The sequence below is a fragment of the Diadema antillarum genome, unplaced genomic scaffold (assembly GCF_040938485.1).
Source record: "Diadema antillarum isolate AM-2024a unplaced genomic scaffold, OU_Dant_1.0 seq00000476_RagTag, whole genome shotgun sequence".
Lineage (NCBI taxonomy): Eukaryota > Metazoa > Echinodermata > Echinoidea > Diadematoida > Diadematidae > Diadema > Diadema antillarum.
In genome coordinates, this window is record NW_027271443.1 from 649,112 (window position 1) to 665,169 (window position 16,058).

Sequence of the window (16,058 nt, forward strand, 5' to 3'; positions counted from 1 at the left end):
GGTTCATTTGTTTGTGTTTGTGTGTGTGTGTGTGTTTTGCTGCTAAATAGGGCAGGGTATTGCCAATTACCTAGCCTCCCTTGACCTCGTATATTATCTCTACCAACACCATTGCTCGAAAAAAAAAATCTACGAGACAAATCATGACATCAAACTGAATATATCTCAGGTATGTGAAATTTCGGTTTCAAAATTTACTACATCCACAACTGTATTATAAGAATGATGAATTCATTCAAAATTAATGTATGGACCTGGGTTTTCTTAGAGAGTAATTTTAGTCTTGCATCATATATCAGTATAATAATGGGAAATGTCATTCTAGTCTGAGTTTGCCAAATATTTTTCTTTCAGAACTTGAAATAACTGATATAGGACCTTTTTGATCCGAAATCTTGATATGTGAAATAATGAAGGGGGTCAAAGCCAGAGTTTATCCTTGCAGAATCTATTGTGTGTGTGCGCGTGAGCGTGTGTGCTTGTGTGTGTATGTGAAAAGGATTTTCAGTTTAAGTTCTGTCCCCTCAGGAAGAGTGACAAATAAATCAGCATGCCGCTCTTCATAAGCACAATTAAAAGAGTGCAGTTTGCATACATAACGTGTTGCTTTGTAAGACAAGGCTCGAGTTAGCTTTCGGAAAGTGAGGCACAAACTTCCTCAGTAGGTTTGTTTGAAAAAAAAAGACTTACTCTATCTGTCCTTTCTTCGACGCACCATGGATGAATGTGGTAATGACGTCGTCACTCACTCCATGTAGTTTGTAGCCTTGGCAAAGAAGTACCTAAGTCATTCATGGGGGAAAAATAACATTCATACGTGATCAAAGTTTCTACTCGAAGTTCACCTACGCCAAGCTAACCTTTTCCCGGTTCAGATGAAAATGAAGAGTTTGTTCGCAAAACCGATAAGTCCATTTTTGAAGATTTTGAAGTACGGTCTCTGTCATAAAGTACAAAATAATACATTTTAAATGATATATTGGTCACTACATCTCATATTTTTAAAGTTATGGACAAATGAAGCAAACATTTTCATTATTATCTTTATTTTTCTTGACCTTTAATCGCTAATATCTCCATTTGGCAAATGTGGACTTATCGGTTTTTGCGAACAAACTCTTCAAATACACGCACTTTCTTTTCGTAGGAAGGAAAATATTGTCTTTATGTCTCTGATTCCTACCCTGAAATCAAACAATGAGACCAACCAAAAAAGTATAAAAGAAAACAATCAAAAGATTTTGCACTCATCCAGCGAGGTATATACGGTATAGTCCAGGCTAGGCTCCATAGAAAGTGCACCTAACTTTGTTTTTTTTTATATATACAATGTTTTTTGATGGATTCTTGTCAATTCGAGGGTGCTGATTCCAAATCCGATTGATGCCACTCGCGTAACCTTGAGCATTTTCGGCAAAATGCAAAAATTCAAAATGGCCGCCAGATATGCTAATTTGGCCATGATAATCCCAGTTTTGTCAATTTTATGACAAATTATTCCATCAAAGTTTTTTTAAATTTTTGTTCCTTGAGTAATTCTACTTGCACATGCAAGAAATTTTTCATTTGAAGAGGGACATTTAGTATTTTAAGCTTATTTTCAATTCAAAATGGCCGCCACTCCTATACTCATGTACTATATGAATGGCAAAAATATGCATAGAAATAGAAGACGAATTTTCAGTCACATACCTACGCTTTTATCAAGTTTTGCATGTGCAACGCAAATCTGATGAGTGCCACTAGCAAAACAAGCAAACAAACAAACAAACAAACAGAAAGTTTATTGTTTTTAGGCTTGTTATATTCTTCTTAATACAAAACTTCAAAATGGATACCACTCATTATACCCCTGCACAATATGAACGGCAGAGCGTGTGAAATAAACAAATTTTCTTTTTTTTTGTCACTCAGGTACACTGTTTACCAATTTGTGTGCTGATTTTAAATTAGAAGGTTGTTACTAACAAAGGCTGTTTTATTTTTTGATGCAAACATCCAAATTTGCTACCTCAATCTGAATTTTTCCCTAGGTATTTGGAAAAATCCACCAAAACTTGAATTGACGCCAACATCAAGATCGTTTATCAGGAATTATTAGATATGCACATTTGCCTTGCCTTGAGATGTTCAACATCAAAATATTCATTCTGATTTACTGAATTAAAAGGCTGAATCCTAGATGATGACACAAATGAAATTTCCAATTAACTGTCATGTTCTACACTATCTAAAAGCAATATTATACACACTTTTCAGTCCCCTCATCCGAGAAAGAACATGAGGCAGGGGAAAGTAGAAAAAAGGGACCACCTCACTTCCTGTTGTCAAATCTCTGAAATGAAAACAATGCCCCAAAGTTTTTTAAGTTAACCCAGATGAATTATATATGGTAGATGAATTTTACCGGTTTTTTTTTTTTCGGAGTGAATGTGTTTGAGTATAGGCCTATGATGTCGAGGGAGACTCTGAGATCTGTACAGTCCATGCTGCCTCATTCTGAAAGCAGTGTTACAACAACTTCACTCTGCTTGTCTTTAATCTTCAGCATTTGCAGATTCAGGATTGCTCTCGGTAACCAGACCAGCTGTGTAAGGACTCTGAATGATGGCCTCCTAATGGTGGCTGTAAACTACCACTAGAGGTCTTTTTAACATATATGTGGTGACATTACTTCCACTTCACGTAGGAAGTTTGCAGATGAACTTGGCTTTACGTCTCATAGAAAGTCCTTGGATGACATGAGCCGAGTACTGACCCATCTCAAGACAATAGTGGAGTACTTCATCTTCTGGAGACTTTGTCCCAACCTTTATTAGATTGTCATCAGACCCATGCCTTCCATCTTAGTAACCATCTTGCCAACACTATGTTCAAGGTAGCCCTTTGTGGCAAGCCTTCCAAGTATAGGCTAAGGAAGTCCACCCTCCTTCACTGCAGCACTCGATCACTCTCCCTCACACTGGAAGGAAAGGAGGGCAAGTGTCACCAGTGCCGTCAACGCATACCCTGACCTTCCAAACACGATAGCATGGGGGGGGGGCATTTCATGAAGCGTTTTGTCTGACCAATTTGCTCTCAGCCAATCAGATGCAAGGAATTTAATAGCTTATAACAGTTTGTCAAACAGAAAAGATCTGACAAAACACTTAATGAAATGCCCCCTTGAACAACCTGCCATCAATGCGCCTGAAATCCCACAAGCCTAGATTTCCCTACTGTAACTTGAAAGCTTTGACCCCAAAACAGGTTGGTGAAGATGCTGGTCTGATGTCATCTCTGATACCACCCAAGTTACCTACAACACTGTCTCTGGCCTGGCAACAAAGCCATAAGGCTTCAACGGGTGGTGCTCAAGCAAGTATTCATGTCTTCATCCTGTTTCTATGGCAAATAATCGCCCTCTGACCACTGAGGAAGTGCTGAACATCACCAGATGTGGTTGCAATTAAAACAATTGCAGGACTAATATGCATCTTTAGCCTGAGAATTCTGCAAATTTGGGGCTGATGTCGCCTGCTGCTAAACATACAATTAAAGGGTTCTTTAAAGACAATAAAAATGAAAGTTTTAGTTTTAAGACAAGACTGAATGAGATCATGATGTCAAAGTGTATATTATCAACACCTGGGAACTGTGAGAGAACTGAAAGAGGTATCTCACATTGCTCCTTGGTTGATGTTTAATGAACAGTTTGTACGGTATTGCATTAGGACAGTTTCGTTTATGCCTTCAACAGTTTTTGTTGTTGTTTTAATTCAAGAAAATCAGGTTTGCTCTATAACATCAAGGCGGTACTTCTACATTATATCATATCAAAGTGATGGAGGTTATGATCCATTTCAAACTCGTCGACCCCCCCCCCCCCCCAACTCCTTGCTGGAAAAGAATCTACAATGTAAAGGGTTTTTATTTGTGTCATTAATGTCCGGTATGTTTTTGTCTGCATCTATGTATCTCTGCACTTCCTGTATAGGATTTTTCTGCACTTTGTTAATATGGTTTTAGGGGAATGCATATTACAAGCTTTGCTTTCTAGCTTCCCCTCCATTTTCAACATTATATGATAAATACCATGTATCTAGGCTCCTTAATATATTGTGTTAGTATTATATTTTTATATTCAACCTGCATGTAGAATATGATGGTATATTGATTCCTTGCGAGACGTTTAGCGAACTTATATTGTTGAGACTTTTGTTGAGACAAAATGAAATATATAAGAAATTGTGTTCAACATCGTAAGGTTTATGAATATTAAATGCTCATATATGTAGGCTTCCTATATACTGTAAGTGACACCCAACATATTGCACATGCAACACTTAATGATAGCGTAGGCACGGGACTGGAAATACAGTAAATTTCTTCTATATTTCCATGCATATGTTTTGCCATTCATATAGTACGTAAGCATAGGAATGGCGGCCATTTTGAATAAAAAAATGAGCTTTAAATGATAAGTGAACCTATATGATTTGCTTGCAAATGCAGATGGAGTAACTCTGGGAACAGAAATGTACAAATTTTGGTGGAATAATTGGTCATATAATGCACATTATTGTGTTTATCACGGCCGAATTAGCATATCTGGCGGCCATTTTGGATTTTTGCATTTTGCCGAAAATGCTCAAGGTTAAACGAGTGGCATCAATCGGATTTGGAATCAGCACCCTCGAATTGACAAAAAACCATCAAAAAACATTGTATATATCAAAAAACAAGGTTGGGTGCCTTCTAGCCTGGACTAGTACATTCAAATGAAAGAAGGCAAAAGAAAGTAGAGGATGAGACAGAAGCACAGTGACAGAAAAAGAAAAAAATAAGAAGAGGAGGAAGAATGGGTCCACGAGGGAGACGAAAAGAAAGCTGTACAATGTATAATCATTGGTTTGATGACTAGAATCTTGCAGTACACTGATTACGCCCTTTATGATGTTTGTTTACGCACTTGAACTTTTTATACTGCTCTATGGTGTACTATACTTTTTGTGGTGTGATTACGAAGTAGAAATAGTTCAAATATTGAATTTGTACTATTTCGCAATATGTTTGAAATATCACACAACAAGCAAGAAATACCGATATGCTTAATTTGTGATTAAGTATAAATGATGGTATGGAAATGATTTTTTTTTTTGAAACAGCATTAAAGAGAATTTTGAAAGTGATGACATTTAAATGACTATGACGACATTTCTTCGACATCTACTATGTGAACTTCCATCACTGAACCAACAAATAGTCGACAGACATGGATTCTAAGTTAAGACCAGATTGAAAAATAGCAGATTTTAATTTTTAAAATGATGTATAGGCCTAACTCAATGAAGATTGACTCTAATATCCTATCATACTACTGGAAACACACACACACACACACACACACACACACACTGGCAAATATGAACTGAGAAAAGAGGGTCTGAAATACATAGTCTTTTCAAGCGCATAAACTTGTACCAAGCTGTGCAATGAATTGGAAAAAGAAAAACGAAAACATGCTTTATTAACACATTCTATAAATGATCAACGCCAACTTTGAAAGCAATAGCATTTCCCCCCAAAGTTATTGGATTTGAAAGCAAAGAATATGGACAGGGTTCATATAAAAAACAAAGACGTTATGAGAAACACGTAATCTCACTACACCAAAAAGTGTCCAGGGAAAAGATATATATATATATATATATATATATATATATATATATGTGACCCTGCACCTCAAAACAAACAAAAAGTCGCCAGACATGAATTTTTAGTTAAGACCATATTCTAAAAGAGCAGACTTTAAGCTTTAAAATGATGTATAACTCAAATCAAATGGCCTTTCCTAACCTATCTAAATATTGGAAAGAAAGCACAAACTCAGGAAAAGTGTGAACTGAGAAAAGAGGCTCTGAAGTACAGTGTCTATTCAAGCGCTTTATCTTTACCAAACCGTGCTGGCTGTGCGATGAATGGGACAAAAACAGGAAGTAAACCACCAGAGTAACAACAATAAAGGGATTATCAGATTAAACTAAAATTAAGCATGCCTCATTAACACATTCTTTCCATAATTAACGCCAACTTTCAAAGCAGTAGCACTATCCTTTCAAAAGTTATTAGAGTTGAAAGTGTGGACAAGGTTTTTCAGAAATGAAAAAGGGATTCTAAAGACACACCTAATCACACTATTCTACCAAAAATGTTTGAGATAAACTGCTAAAAAAACACACTTTCCTGCCCGTTTTATGATACCAAATTTTAGCATAATGTAAAAGAAAACCCGCTCTTTCAGAAAATATGAAAAAGTCAAGTTCGGCTAGGTTGACCCATTTCACTTATTTTCAGTCCTCACGCAAAATCAGTGTGTGCGACTTTATGTTCGTTTTGAGGTGCACGGTCACATATATATATATATATATATATATGGGTGAAAACGTTGAACGATGTACAATTGGGCAAATCAGGGGTCAAAATAAAAAAAAAAAACGTCACTCACTGATATAAATATATCTCAGTCAAATGTCATTGATATCAGCTTTCTTGGAAACCCGATTATACTGGGATATCTCCAAGGGTATTGTTTTTATTCAAGATTAGATAGAACTGTGACATATTGGCGAACGTCTCAGACTTAAATAAACATTGTTTTAGTGAAAATTCCAAATGAAGGGTAGGAAAACATTCAAATGAATATGTTTTCATCTTGTTCATGCTTTTGAAGACTGTGTTAATTTGTTCCTAAAATATTGTTTACCTCCTGTTAAGTTTACAAAAGCTAATACACACGGAAGTTAAAGTAAAAGTGGAGTTTTTGTCATTTAAGCAGAGATTTTTATATTCTTATCTTCACTTTCATCTCATTTGAACAAAACGTATAGCAGGGGTCTCATTTGTTTAAATGTTAATGTTCACTAGATACTAATAATGAATTTAATGCATTTCGTTCGGTCAAATCCCCATAAAAGCCCTTTACAGATGCCGAAAGTCAGCCATGTTTTGATCAGAGACGTTCAGGTTTCACTCATAGACGTTCCTCAGACATAGACAATAAAAACGATGTCCTTTGATCCATAATTACGAGGTTTGTGAACAAACAACATTATTATTTTATTAAACACATGTTTATCTTTTGTGAACAATTCAGAATGGTAATTTCAACTTGAATTATTTTTCATAATAACCGATTGTAACTACAAACCTCCAAATTGTAAGAGGAATTTCGATTTCTACACCAAAAATCAACAACAAACCTGTCCTTGTTATATTATTCATATCTTACAACACTTTTGAATGACAGACAAATAAGAATTTCATAAAATACTTGCAATTTTGACTACCTCACCTAAATTATTTGTTTATATCTGAGACATTTGCTTTTCCATCAGGAACGTTTCGGCTGTAAGTTATCACTAGAATTAAACACCAAACTCCCTATTTTAAAAGATCCTCGTAACTCAACGTTCCACATTCATTGGGAAATCATTTACCGAGGCATATGTCAAGAATTGTTTTTGTTTATGATGACCTCTACTTTGTATTTCACCTTCCGGTGTATGCGAAGGTGTGCCCACATGCTATCCATATTGTAATTATTTTCTTTCAAATGTAGTCCAAATCTATAACAAAGGTAAACACGAATTTACTAATACTATTTGAATTTGACCACTATACCTCAAATATGATTGTATGTGTATGTCAGGCCAGTTCGGATTTTTATTAGGGACCGTACCTGGGCCACTGTTATGATGTCGTCTCAGAAAGCTGTAATTAACCTATACTTATCCTAGAAGCATCAAATTCCGCTGTGCTTTTTTGTACACTATGGCAGATATAAATTGTAAACGCCAAACTCAAAAGAATATCAACGGTGTGGTACAGCAAACATCTGACCAAAATGAACTGAAAACCTCTTTCAAGAGGTTGGCAATGATAACATTACAATATCACATTTTACCTGTCACATCGGTAGGGGATTATCAAATGAATCCTTCTTTCTATTTGAAGGCGATACATAAGTATAGTGTTGTAGAGGAAACTAAGTAAAGGGACATTCTTAATAGACATTTTCTTGTTTCATCATAGATGTTAGTATTTTACCTTTTCTCATGTATTTGGCTTACAAACCTCAAAAATAATACCTCTAGAACATCTCACCTTACTTCTAAGAGAAAAGGAGTCATTACAGGGGAAATTCAGCCCAAATATGAGCTAGCCGCTGATAAGAAAGAATAAAATGTTATGGACTCAAGAAAAAAATAATGAAGTTATGACGTTTTGAAGTTTCGCTAATTTTTGAGGAAACAGTTTTTGAACGGTCATTATGAATTTGCTAATGGCAAATTGAGCTTGTCATTCCCTCACAACTTGCCATAATGTTTGCACATAAACTTTTGAAATTTTCAGTTTTTCATTCAAACATAATTATGCCCGAGGCTTTAATCCGGGTATATCTAACTGATTACTATTCTGAAGGTAATCAACCAGGAAGAGCATCATGTTTCAGATGTCAAAGACAGAAAAAATTGAATTTTCGTTATTTTTTGTACACGATCAATGGAAAATTGTGAGGTTATGACATGGTCAGCTCACTCATTTGCATATTCTTATCAACTGTACGAGAACTTGTTTGCAGAAGTTAGCAAAACTTCAAAAAGGAGGTTAATTAAGGGTGCAAGTATGCACCGCAGGTGTGCTGCTATTGTTACAAATTAGGTGCAAATTTGAACATTTATTTCTTAGCGTGTAAGCCTCAGATTTTACAGCCTCAAAAGCAAACGTAGTGATGTGCATTAAAAACAGAGTCCGCATTATAACATTGAATTGTATTTCCCCTCCACTTGGTATTCCATGTCCTCAATCAGTGCATGGTACCGACTGCGTCGCTTGCTACATGAAACAGGGGTTGGGATAGTCATTATTTTGTAAACAGATGGCACCTCCAAGATGTTCGTCCGGTCTTGCCAGTACCACGGCCGTTGTCTGGAACTTGTTGGCTCCCTGAACATGACTGAGCCTAAAGATCCTGAGCAGGACGAAATTCTATTATTCCGAGCATTTAAAATCCATCCGGTCTTCCAATCTTGCTGTAAGAGAAAAAAGATAGAGTTAAAATGATATCAAAATAAATTTATCATGCATTGGAAGAACAATGTACGCACAAATGAACGTCTCTGATCAAAATTATAAAATCAACATTGTTTTTAGATTGCGTAAATTACCTAGAACGATGTATGTATACGAGGGCCACATACTGTGGAATAATGAAAGATCTACTCCTTATTGTAGTAGTTGAAAATGTGTAAGACGTTCAATATAACGTCCCTGACGTAAACATCTTTGCTTCTCAGTACTTAATGGGTTTGATTTTTACAAGATATTGGCATTATATTTGGATTGAGGAACCAATGTGCTGCAAACATAGGCACCAATTCGCCATGGTGGGTCATTGATATTGGTTTGAGAGCAGATCCTATTTGTTCAGAGAACGTCTCTGACCTAAACCTGTTTTTCTTACATTTCTGCCTCTCTCACAAAAAATACGTGAACTAAAGTGACTACTACATAGTAATCATAGACTATTGACCTATTACTAGTCATAAAACATATTTTTCTGTCCTGGCAATGTGTTTGCAGTTGCTCAATCAACAGAAAATCTTAAATTTGAAACTCTTTTACATATTTTCAACATCTTTCAGGAAGCTTCATTTTTCTTAATATTACAACACGCCCGTGTTAACTTGGTTCTACTTGTTCCTATCATACTAACTGAGCCCATCCAGACATAAATTTACTTTAATGTTGTCATAATTTGTATAGTGGATGTCTTTATTTCATGAAACAGTAATTTTCAGAGACGTTTTTCATTTTGCTCAGAGACGTGCGGTCTTTGATTTTCGTGCAGATTCTTACATATTTACTGTTTATCCTTTTTTAATTTACCTCTAATCCAAAGATTAAAATACATAATTTCACAAATGATACTGATTGGCAAATCTACGGGATAATAATTCTAATAAATCGGCACAAACACCAGGAAAGTTTTTGTTATTACTCACATTTTCAAGATTTGTGGGCATATTTGTCGTTGAACTGTGCTGAATCGATTCCAGGATGGCTCGTCAGTGCGTAAAATAAGCACGCAAATAAAGTATCATGCAGTGCGAAAGTGTCAGATGAGGGAATATCCCTTCAGAGACTTTCAATCAGGGACATTCGTTTTGATCAGAGACATTCGCCAATTCGGGTTTTCAACCAGAACTCATTTTTGTGGACAGTATGCTACTAAAGTTGCCAATCATCATAGTCGCCTGGCTCACACAGACATACTGATAACCACTTTTTATCTCAAGCATAATCCACTTTCATTAATGACACCATTAAACAATTGAACATCTCTGATGGTTATTCAGTATAATTTTCTTTAATGAGCCACCACACGATTATTTCACACAGCTCACTCACAAATTTTGATGGAATGGTAGTATGGATAAGACGCTAAATAAATATGGCCTTACATGTTTTCATAGTCATCCTGAATTTTTGGCGTCAAGGAAAAGATAATTCATTCAGAGACGTTCTTTTTCAGACATAAGTGAATTCAACGTTTCCTGATAAGATAAATAATACACGCGTTCATGGCAGAAGTACTTGATTGAATAGTTGAAGTGTGTGGGCTTACTCACAAGGAAAAACAAAGCTGTAGAATTGCATTAGAACAAAAATTAAGACGTGTGATTCTGGGATTTTTCCCAAAATATGCATTTTTGTCAATTTTTTCAGCTTCAAGGCATTATTTTTTAAAGAAAATGCAGTAAGAACACTACAAAGTATATATTTTCTGAAAGGTACAACCCTCCCCTACCAAATGATACCTAAAATAATGAAAAACACCCCCAGGTGATAATTTTACAAGGGTTTGAATATCGAAAAGCCCGAAAATGGCCAATTGTACATCGTTCAACGTTTTCACCCATATATATATATATATATATGTGACAGTGCACCTCAAAACAAACAAAAAGTCGCCAGACATGAATTTTTAGTTAAGTCCATATTCTGAAAAAGCAGACTTTAAGCTTTAAAATGATGTATAACTCAAATCAAATGGACTCTCCTAACCTATCTAAATATTGGAAAGAAAGCACAAACTCAGGAAAAGTGTGAACTGAGAAAAGAGGCTCCGAAGTACAGTGTCTATTCAAGCGCTTAATCTTTACCAAACCGTGCTGGCTGCGTGATGAATGGGACAAAAAACAGGAAGTAAACCACCAGAGTAACAACAATGAAAGGATAATCAGATTAAACTGAAATTAAGCATGCCTCATTAACACACTCTGTCCATAATTAATGCCAACTTTCAAAGCAGTAGCATTATCCCTTCAAAAGTTATTAGAGTTGAAAGTGAAGAGTGTGGACAAGGTTTTTCAGAAATGAAAAAGGGATTCTAAAGACACGCCTAATCACACTATTCTACCAAAAATGTTCGAAATAAACTGCTAAAAAAACACACTTTCCTGCCCGTTTTATGATACCAAATTTTAGCATAATGTAAAAGAAGACCCGCTCTTTCAGAAAATATGAAAAAGTCAAGTTCGGCTAGGTTGACCCATTTCACTTATTTTCAGTCCTCACGCAAAATCAGTGTGTGCGACTTTATGTTCGTTTTGAGGTGCACTGTCACATATATATATATGGGTGAAAACGTTGAACGATGTACAATTGGCCATTTTCGGGCTTTTCGATATTCAAACCCTTGTAAAATTATCACCTGGGGGTGTTTTTTATTATTTTAGGTATCATTTGGTAGGGGAGGGTTGTACCTTTCAGAAAATATATAGTTTGTAGTTTTCTTACTGCATTTTCTTTAAAAAATAATGCCTTGAAGCTGAAAAAAATTGACAAAAATGCATATTTTGGGAAAAAAACAGAATCACACGTCTTAATTTTTGTTCTAATGCAATTCTACAGCTTTGTTTTTCCTTGTGAGTAAGCCCACACACTTCAACTATTTGATCAAGTACTTCTGCCATGAACGTGTGTATTATTTATCTTATCAGGAAACGTTGAATTCACTTATGTCTGAAAAAGAACGTCTCTGAATGAATCATCTTTTCTCTAACGCCAAAAATTCAGGATGACTATGAAAACATGTAAGGCCATATTTATTTAGCGTCTTATCCATACTACCATTCCATCAAAATTTGTGAGTGAGCTGTGTGAAATAATCGTGTGGTGGCTCATTAAAGAAAATTATACTGAATAACCATCAGAGATGTTCAGTTGTTTAATGGTGTCATTAATGAAAGTGGATTATGCTTGAGATAAAAAGTGGTTATCTGTATGTCAGTGTGAGCCAGGCGACTATGATGATTGGCAACTTTAGTAGCATACTGTCCACAAAAATGAGTTCTGGTTGAAAACCCGAATTGGCGAATGTCTCTGATCAAAACGAATGTCCCTGATTGAAAGTCTCTGAAGGGATATTCCCTCATCTGACACTTTCGCACTGCATGATACTTTATTTGCGTGCTTATTTTACGCACTGACGAGCCATCCTGGAATCGAGTCAGCACAGTTCAACGACAAATATGCCCACAAATCTTGAAAATGTGAGTAATAACAAAAACTTTCCTGGTGTTTGTGCCGATTTATTAGAATTATTATTCCGTAGATTTGCCAATCAGAATCATTTGTGAAATTATGTATTTTAATCTTTGGATTAGAGGTAAATTAAAAAAAGGATAGACAGTAAATATGTAAGAATCTGCACGAAAATCAAAGACCGCACGTCTCTGAGCAAAATGAAAAACGTCTCTGAAAATTACTGTTTCATGAAATAAAGACATCCACTATACAAATTATGACAACATTAAAGTAAATTTATGTCTGGATGGGCTCAGTTAGTGTAATAGGAACAAGTAGAACCAAGTTAACACGGGCGTGTTGTGATATTAAGAAAAATGAAGCTTCCTGAAAGATGTTGAAAATATGTAAAAGAGTTTCAAATTTCAGATTTTCTGTTGATTGAGCAACTGCAAACACATTGCCAGGACAGAAAATATGTTTTATGAATAGTAATAGGTCAATAGTCTATGATTATTATGTAGTAGTCACTTTAGTTTACGTATTTTTTGTGAGAGAGGCAGAAATGTAAGAAAAACAGGTTTAGGTCAGAGACGTTTGCTGAACAAATAGGATCTGCTCTCAAACCAATATCAATGACCCACCATGGCGAATTGGTGCCTATCTTTGTAGCACATTGGTTCCTCAATCCAAATATAATGCCAATATCTTGTAAAAATCAAACCCATTAAGTACTGATAAACAAAGATGTTAAACGTCAGGGACGTTATATTGAACGTTTTACACATTTTCAACTACTACAATAAGGAGTAGATCTTTCATTATTCCACAGTATATGGCCCTCGTATACATACATCGTTCTAGGTAATTTACGCAATCTAAAAACAATGTTGATTTTGTAATTTTGATCAGAGACGTTCATTTGTGCGTACATTGTTCTTCCAGTGCATGATAAATTTATTTTAATATCATTTTAACTCTATCTTTTTTTTTCTTACAGCAAGATGGGAAGACCGGATGGATTTTAAATGCTCCGAATATTAGAATTTCGTCCTGCTCAGGATCTTTAGGCTCAGTCATGTTCAGGGTGCCTATACAAGTTCCAGACAACGGCCGTGGTACTGGGAAGACCGGACGGACATCTTGGAGGTGCCATCTGTTTACAAAATAATGACTATCCCAACCCCTGTTTCAGGTAGCAAGCGACGCATTTGGTACCATGCACTGATTGAGGACATGGAATACCAAGTGGAGGGGAAATACAATTCAATGTTATAATGCGGACTCTGTTTTTAATGCACATCACTACGTTTGCTTTTGAGGCTGTAAAATCTGAGGCTTATACGCTAAGAAATAAATGTTCAAATTTGCACCTAATTTGTAACAATAGCAGCACACCTGCGGTGCATACTTGCACCCTTAATTGTGCTTAATTGCACCCTTAATTAACCGCCTTTTTGAAGTTTTGCTAATTTCTGCAAACAAGTTCTCGTACAGTTGATAAGAATATGCAAATGAGTGAGCTCACCATGTCATAACCTCACAATTTTCCATTGATCGTGTACAAAAAATAACGAAAATTCAATTTTTCTGTCTTTGAAATCTGAAACATGATGCTCTTCCTGGTTGATTACCTTCAGAATAGTAATCAGTTAGATATACCCGGATTAAAGCCTCAGGCATAATTATGTTTGAATGAAAAACTGAAAATTTCAAAGTTTATGAGCAAACATTATGACAAGTTGTGAGGGAATGACAAGCTCAATTTGCCATTAGCATATTCATAATGACCGTTCAAAAACTGTTTTCTGAAAAATTAGCGAAACTTCAAAACGTCATAACTTCATTATTTTTTTCTTGAGCCCATAAGATTTTATTCTTTCTTATCAGCGGCTAGCTCATATTTGGGCTGAATTTCCCCTGTAATGACTCCTTTTCTCTTAGAAGTAAGGTGAGATGTTTTAGTGGTATTATTTTTTAGGTTTGTAAGCCAAATACATGAGAAAAGGTAAAATACTAACATCTATGATGAAACAAGAAAATGTCTATTAAGAATGTCCCTTTACTTAGTTTCCTCTACAACACTATACTTATGTATCGCCTTCGAGTAGAAAGAAGGATTGATAATCCCCTATCGATGTGACAGGTAAAATGTGATATTGTAATGTTATCATTGTCAACCTCTTGAAAGAGGTTTTCAGTTCATTTTGGTCAAATGTTTGCTGTACCACATCGTTGATGTTCTTTTGAGTTTGGCGTTTACAATTTATATCTGTCATAGTGTACAAAAAAGCACAGCGGAATTTGATGCTTCTAGGATAAGTATAGGTTAATTACAGCTTTCTGAGACGACATCATAACAGTGGCCCAGGTACGGTCCCTAATAAAAATCCGAACTGGCCTGACATACACATACAATCATATTTGAGGTATAGTGGTCAAATTCAAATAGTATTAGTAAATTCGTGTTTACCTTTGTTATAGATTTGGACTACATTTGAAAGAAAGCATATACAATATTGATAGCATGTGGGCACACCTTCGCATACACCGGAAGATGAAATACAAAGTAGTGGTCATCATAAACAAAAACAATTCTTGACATATGCCTCGGTAAATGATTTCCCAATGAATGTGGAACGTTGAGTTACGAGGATCTTTTAAAATAGGGAGTTTGGTGTTTAATTCTAGTGATAACTTACAGCCGAAACGTCCCTGATGGAAAAGCAAATGTCTCTGATATAAACAAATAATTTAGGTAAGGTAGTCAAAATTGCAAGTATTTCATGAAATTCGTATTTGTCTGTCATTCAAAAGTGTTGTAAGATATGAATAATATAACAAGGACAGGTTTGTTGTTGATTTTTGGTGTAGAAATCGAAATTCCTCTTACAATTTGGAGGTTTGTAGTTACAATCGGTTATTATGAAAAATAATTCAAGTTGAAATTACCATTCTGAATTGTTCACAAAAGATAAACATGTGTTTAATAAAAGAATAATGTTGTTTGTTCACAAAACTCGTAATTATGGATCAAAGGACATCGTTTTTATTGTCTATGTCTGAGGAACGTCTATGAGTGAAACCTGAACGTCTCTGATCAAAACATGGCTTACTTTCAGCATCTGTAAAGGGCTTTTATGGGGATTTGACCAAACAAAATGCATTAGATTCATTATTAGTATCTAGTGAACATTAACATTTAAACAAATGAGACCCCTGCTATATGTTTTGTTCAAATGAGATGAAAGTGAAGATAAGAATATAAAAATCTCTGCTTAAATGATAAAAACTCCACTTTTACTTTAACTTCCGTGTGTATTAGCTTTTGTAAACTTCACAGGAGGTAAACAATATTTTAGGAACAAATTAACACAGTCTTCAAAAGCATGAACAAGATGAAAATATATTCATTTGAATGTTTGTCTACCCTTCATTTGAATTTTCACTAAAACAATGTTTATTTTAGTCAGAGACGTTCGCCA

The 16,058-nt window shown here is 35.4% G+C and overlaps 1 protein-coding gene across 1 annotated transcript in view; it reads right to left on the reverse strand.

Annotated features, from left to right (window-relative positions):
- LOC139733448 (uncharacterized) overlaps positions 1–16,058 on the reverse strand; it is a 299,164-nt gene that overhangs the window by 203,831 nt on the left and 79,275 nt on the right. Inside the window, exon 4 of the mRNA XM_071644265.1 lies at positions 691–782. Within this exon, the coding sequence (XP_071500366.1) occupies positions 691–782 (92 nt within the window). The remainder of the gene's footprint in view (positions 1–690; positions 783–16,058) is intronic.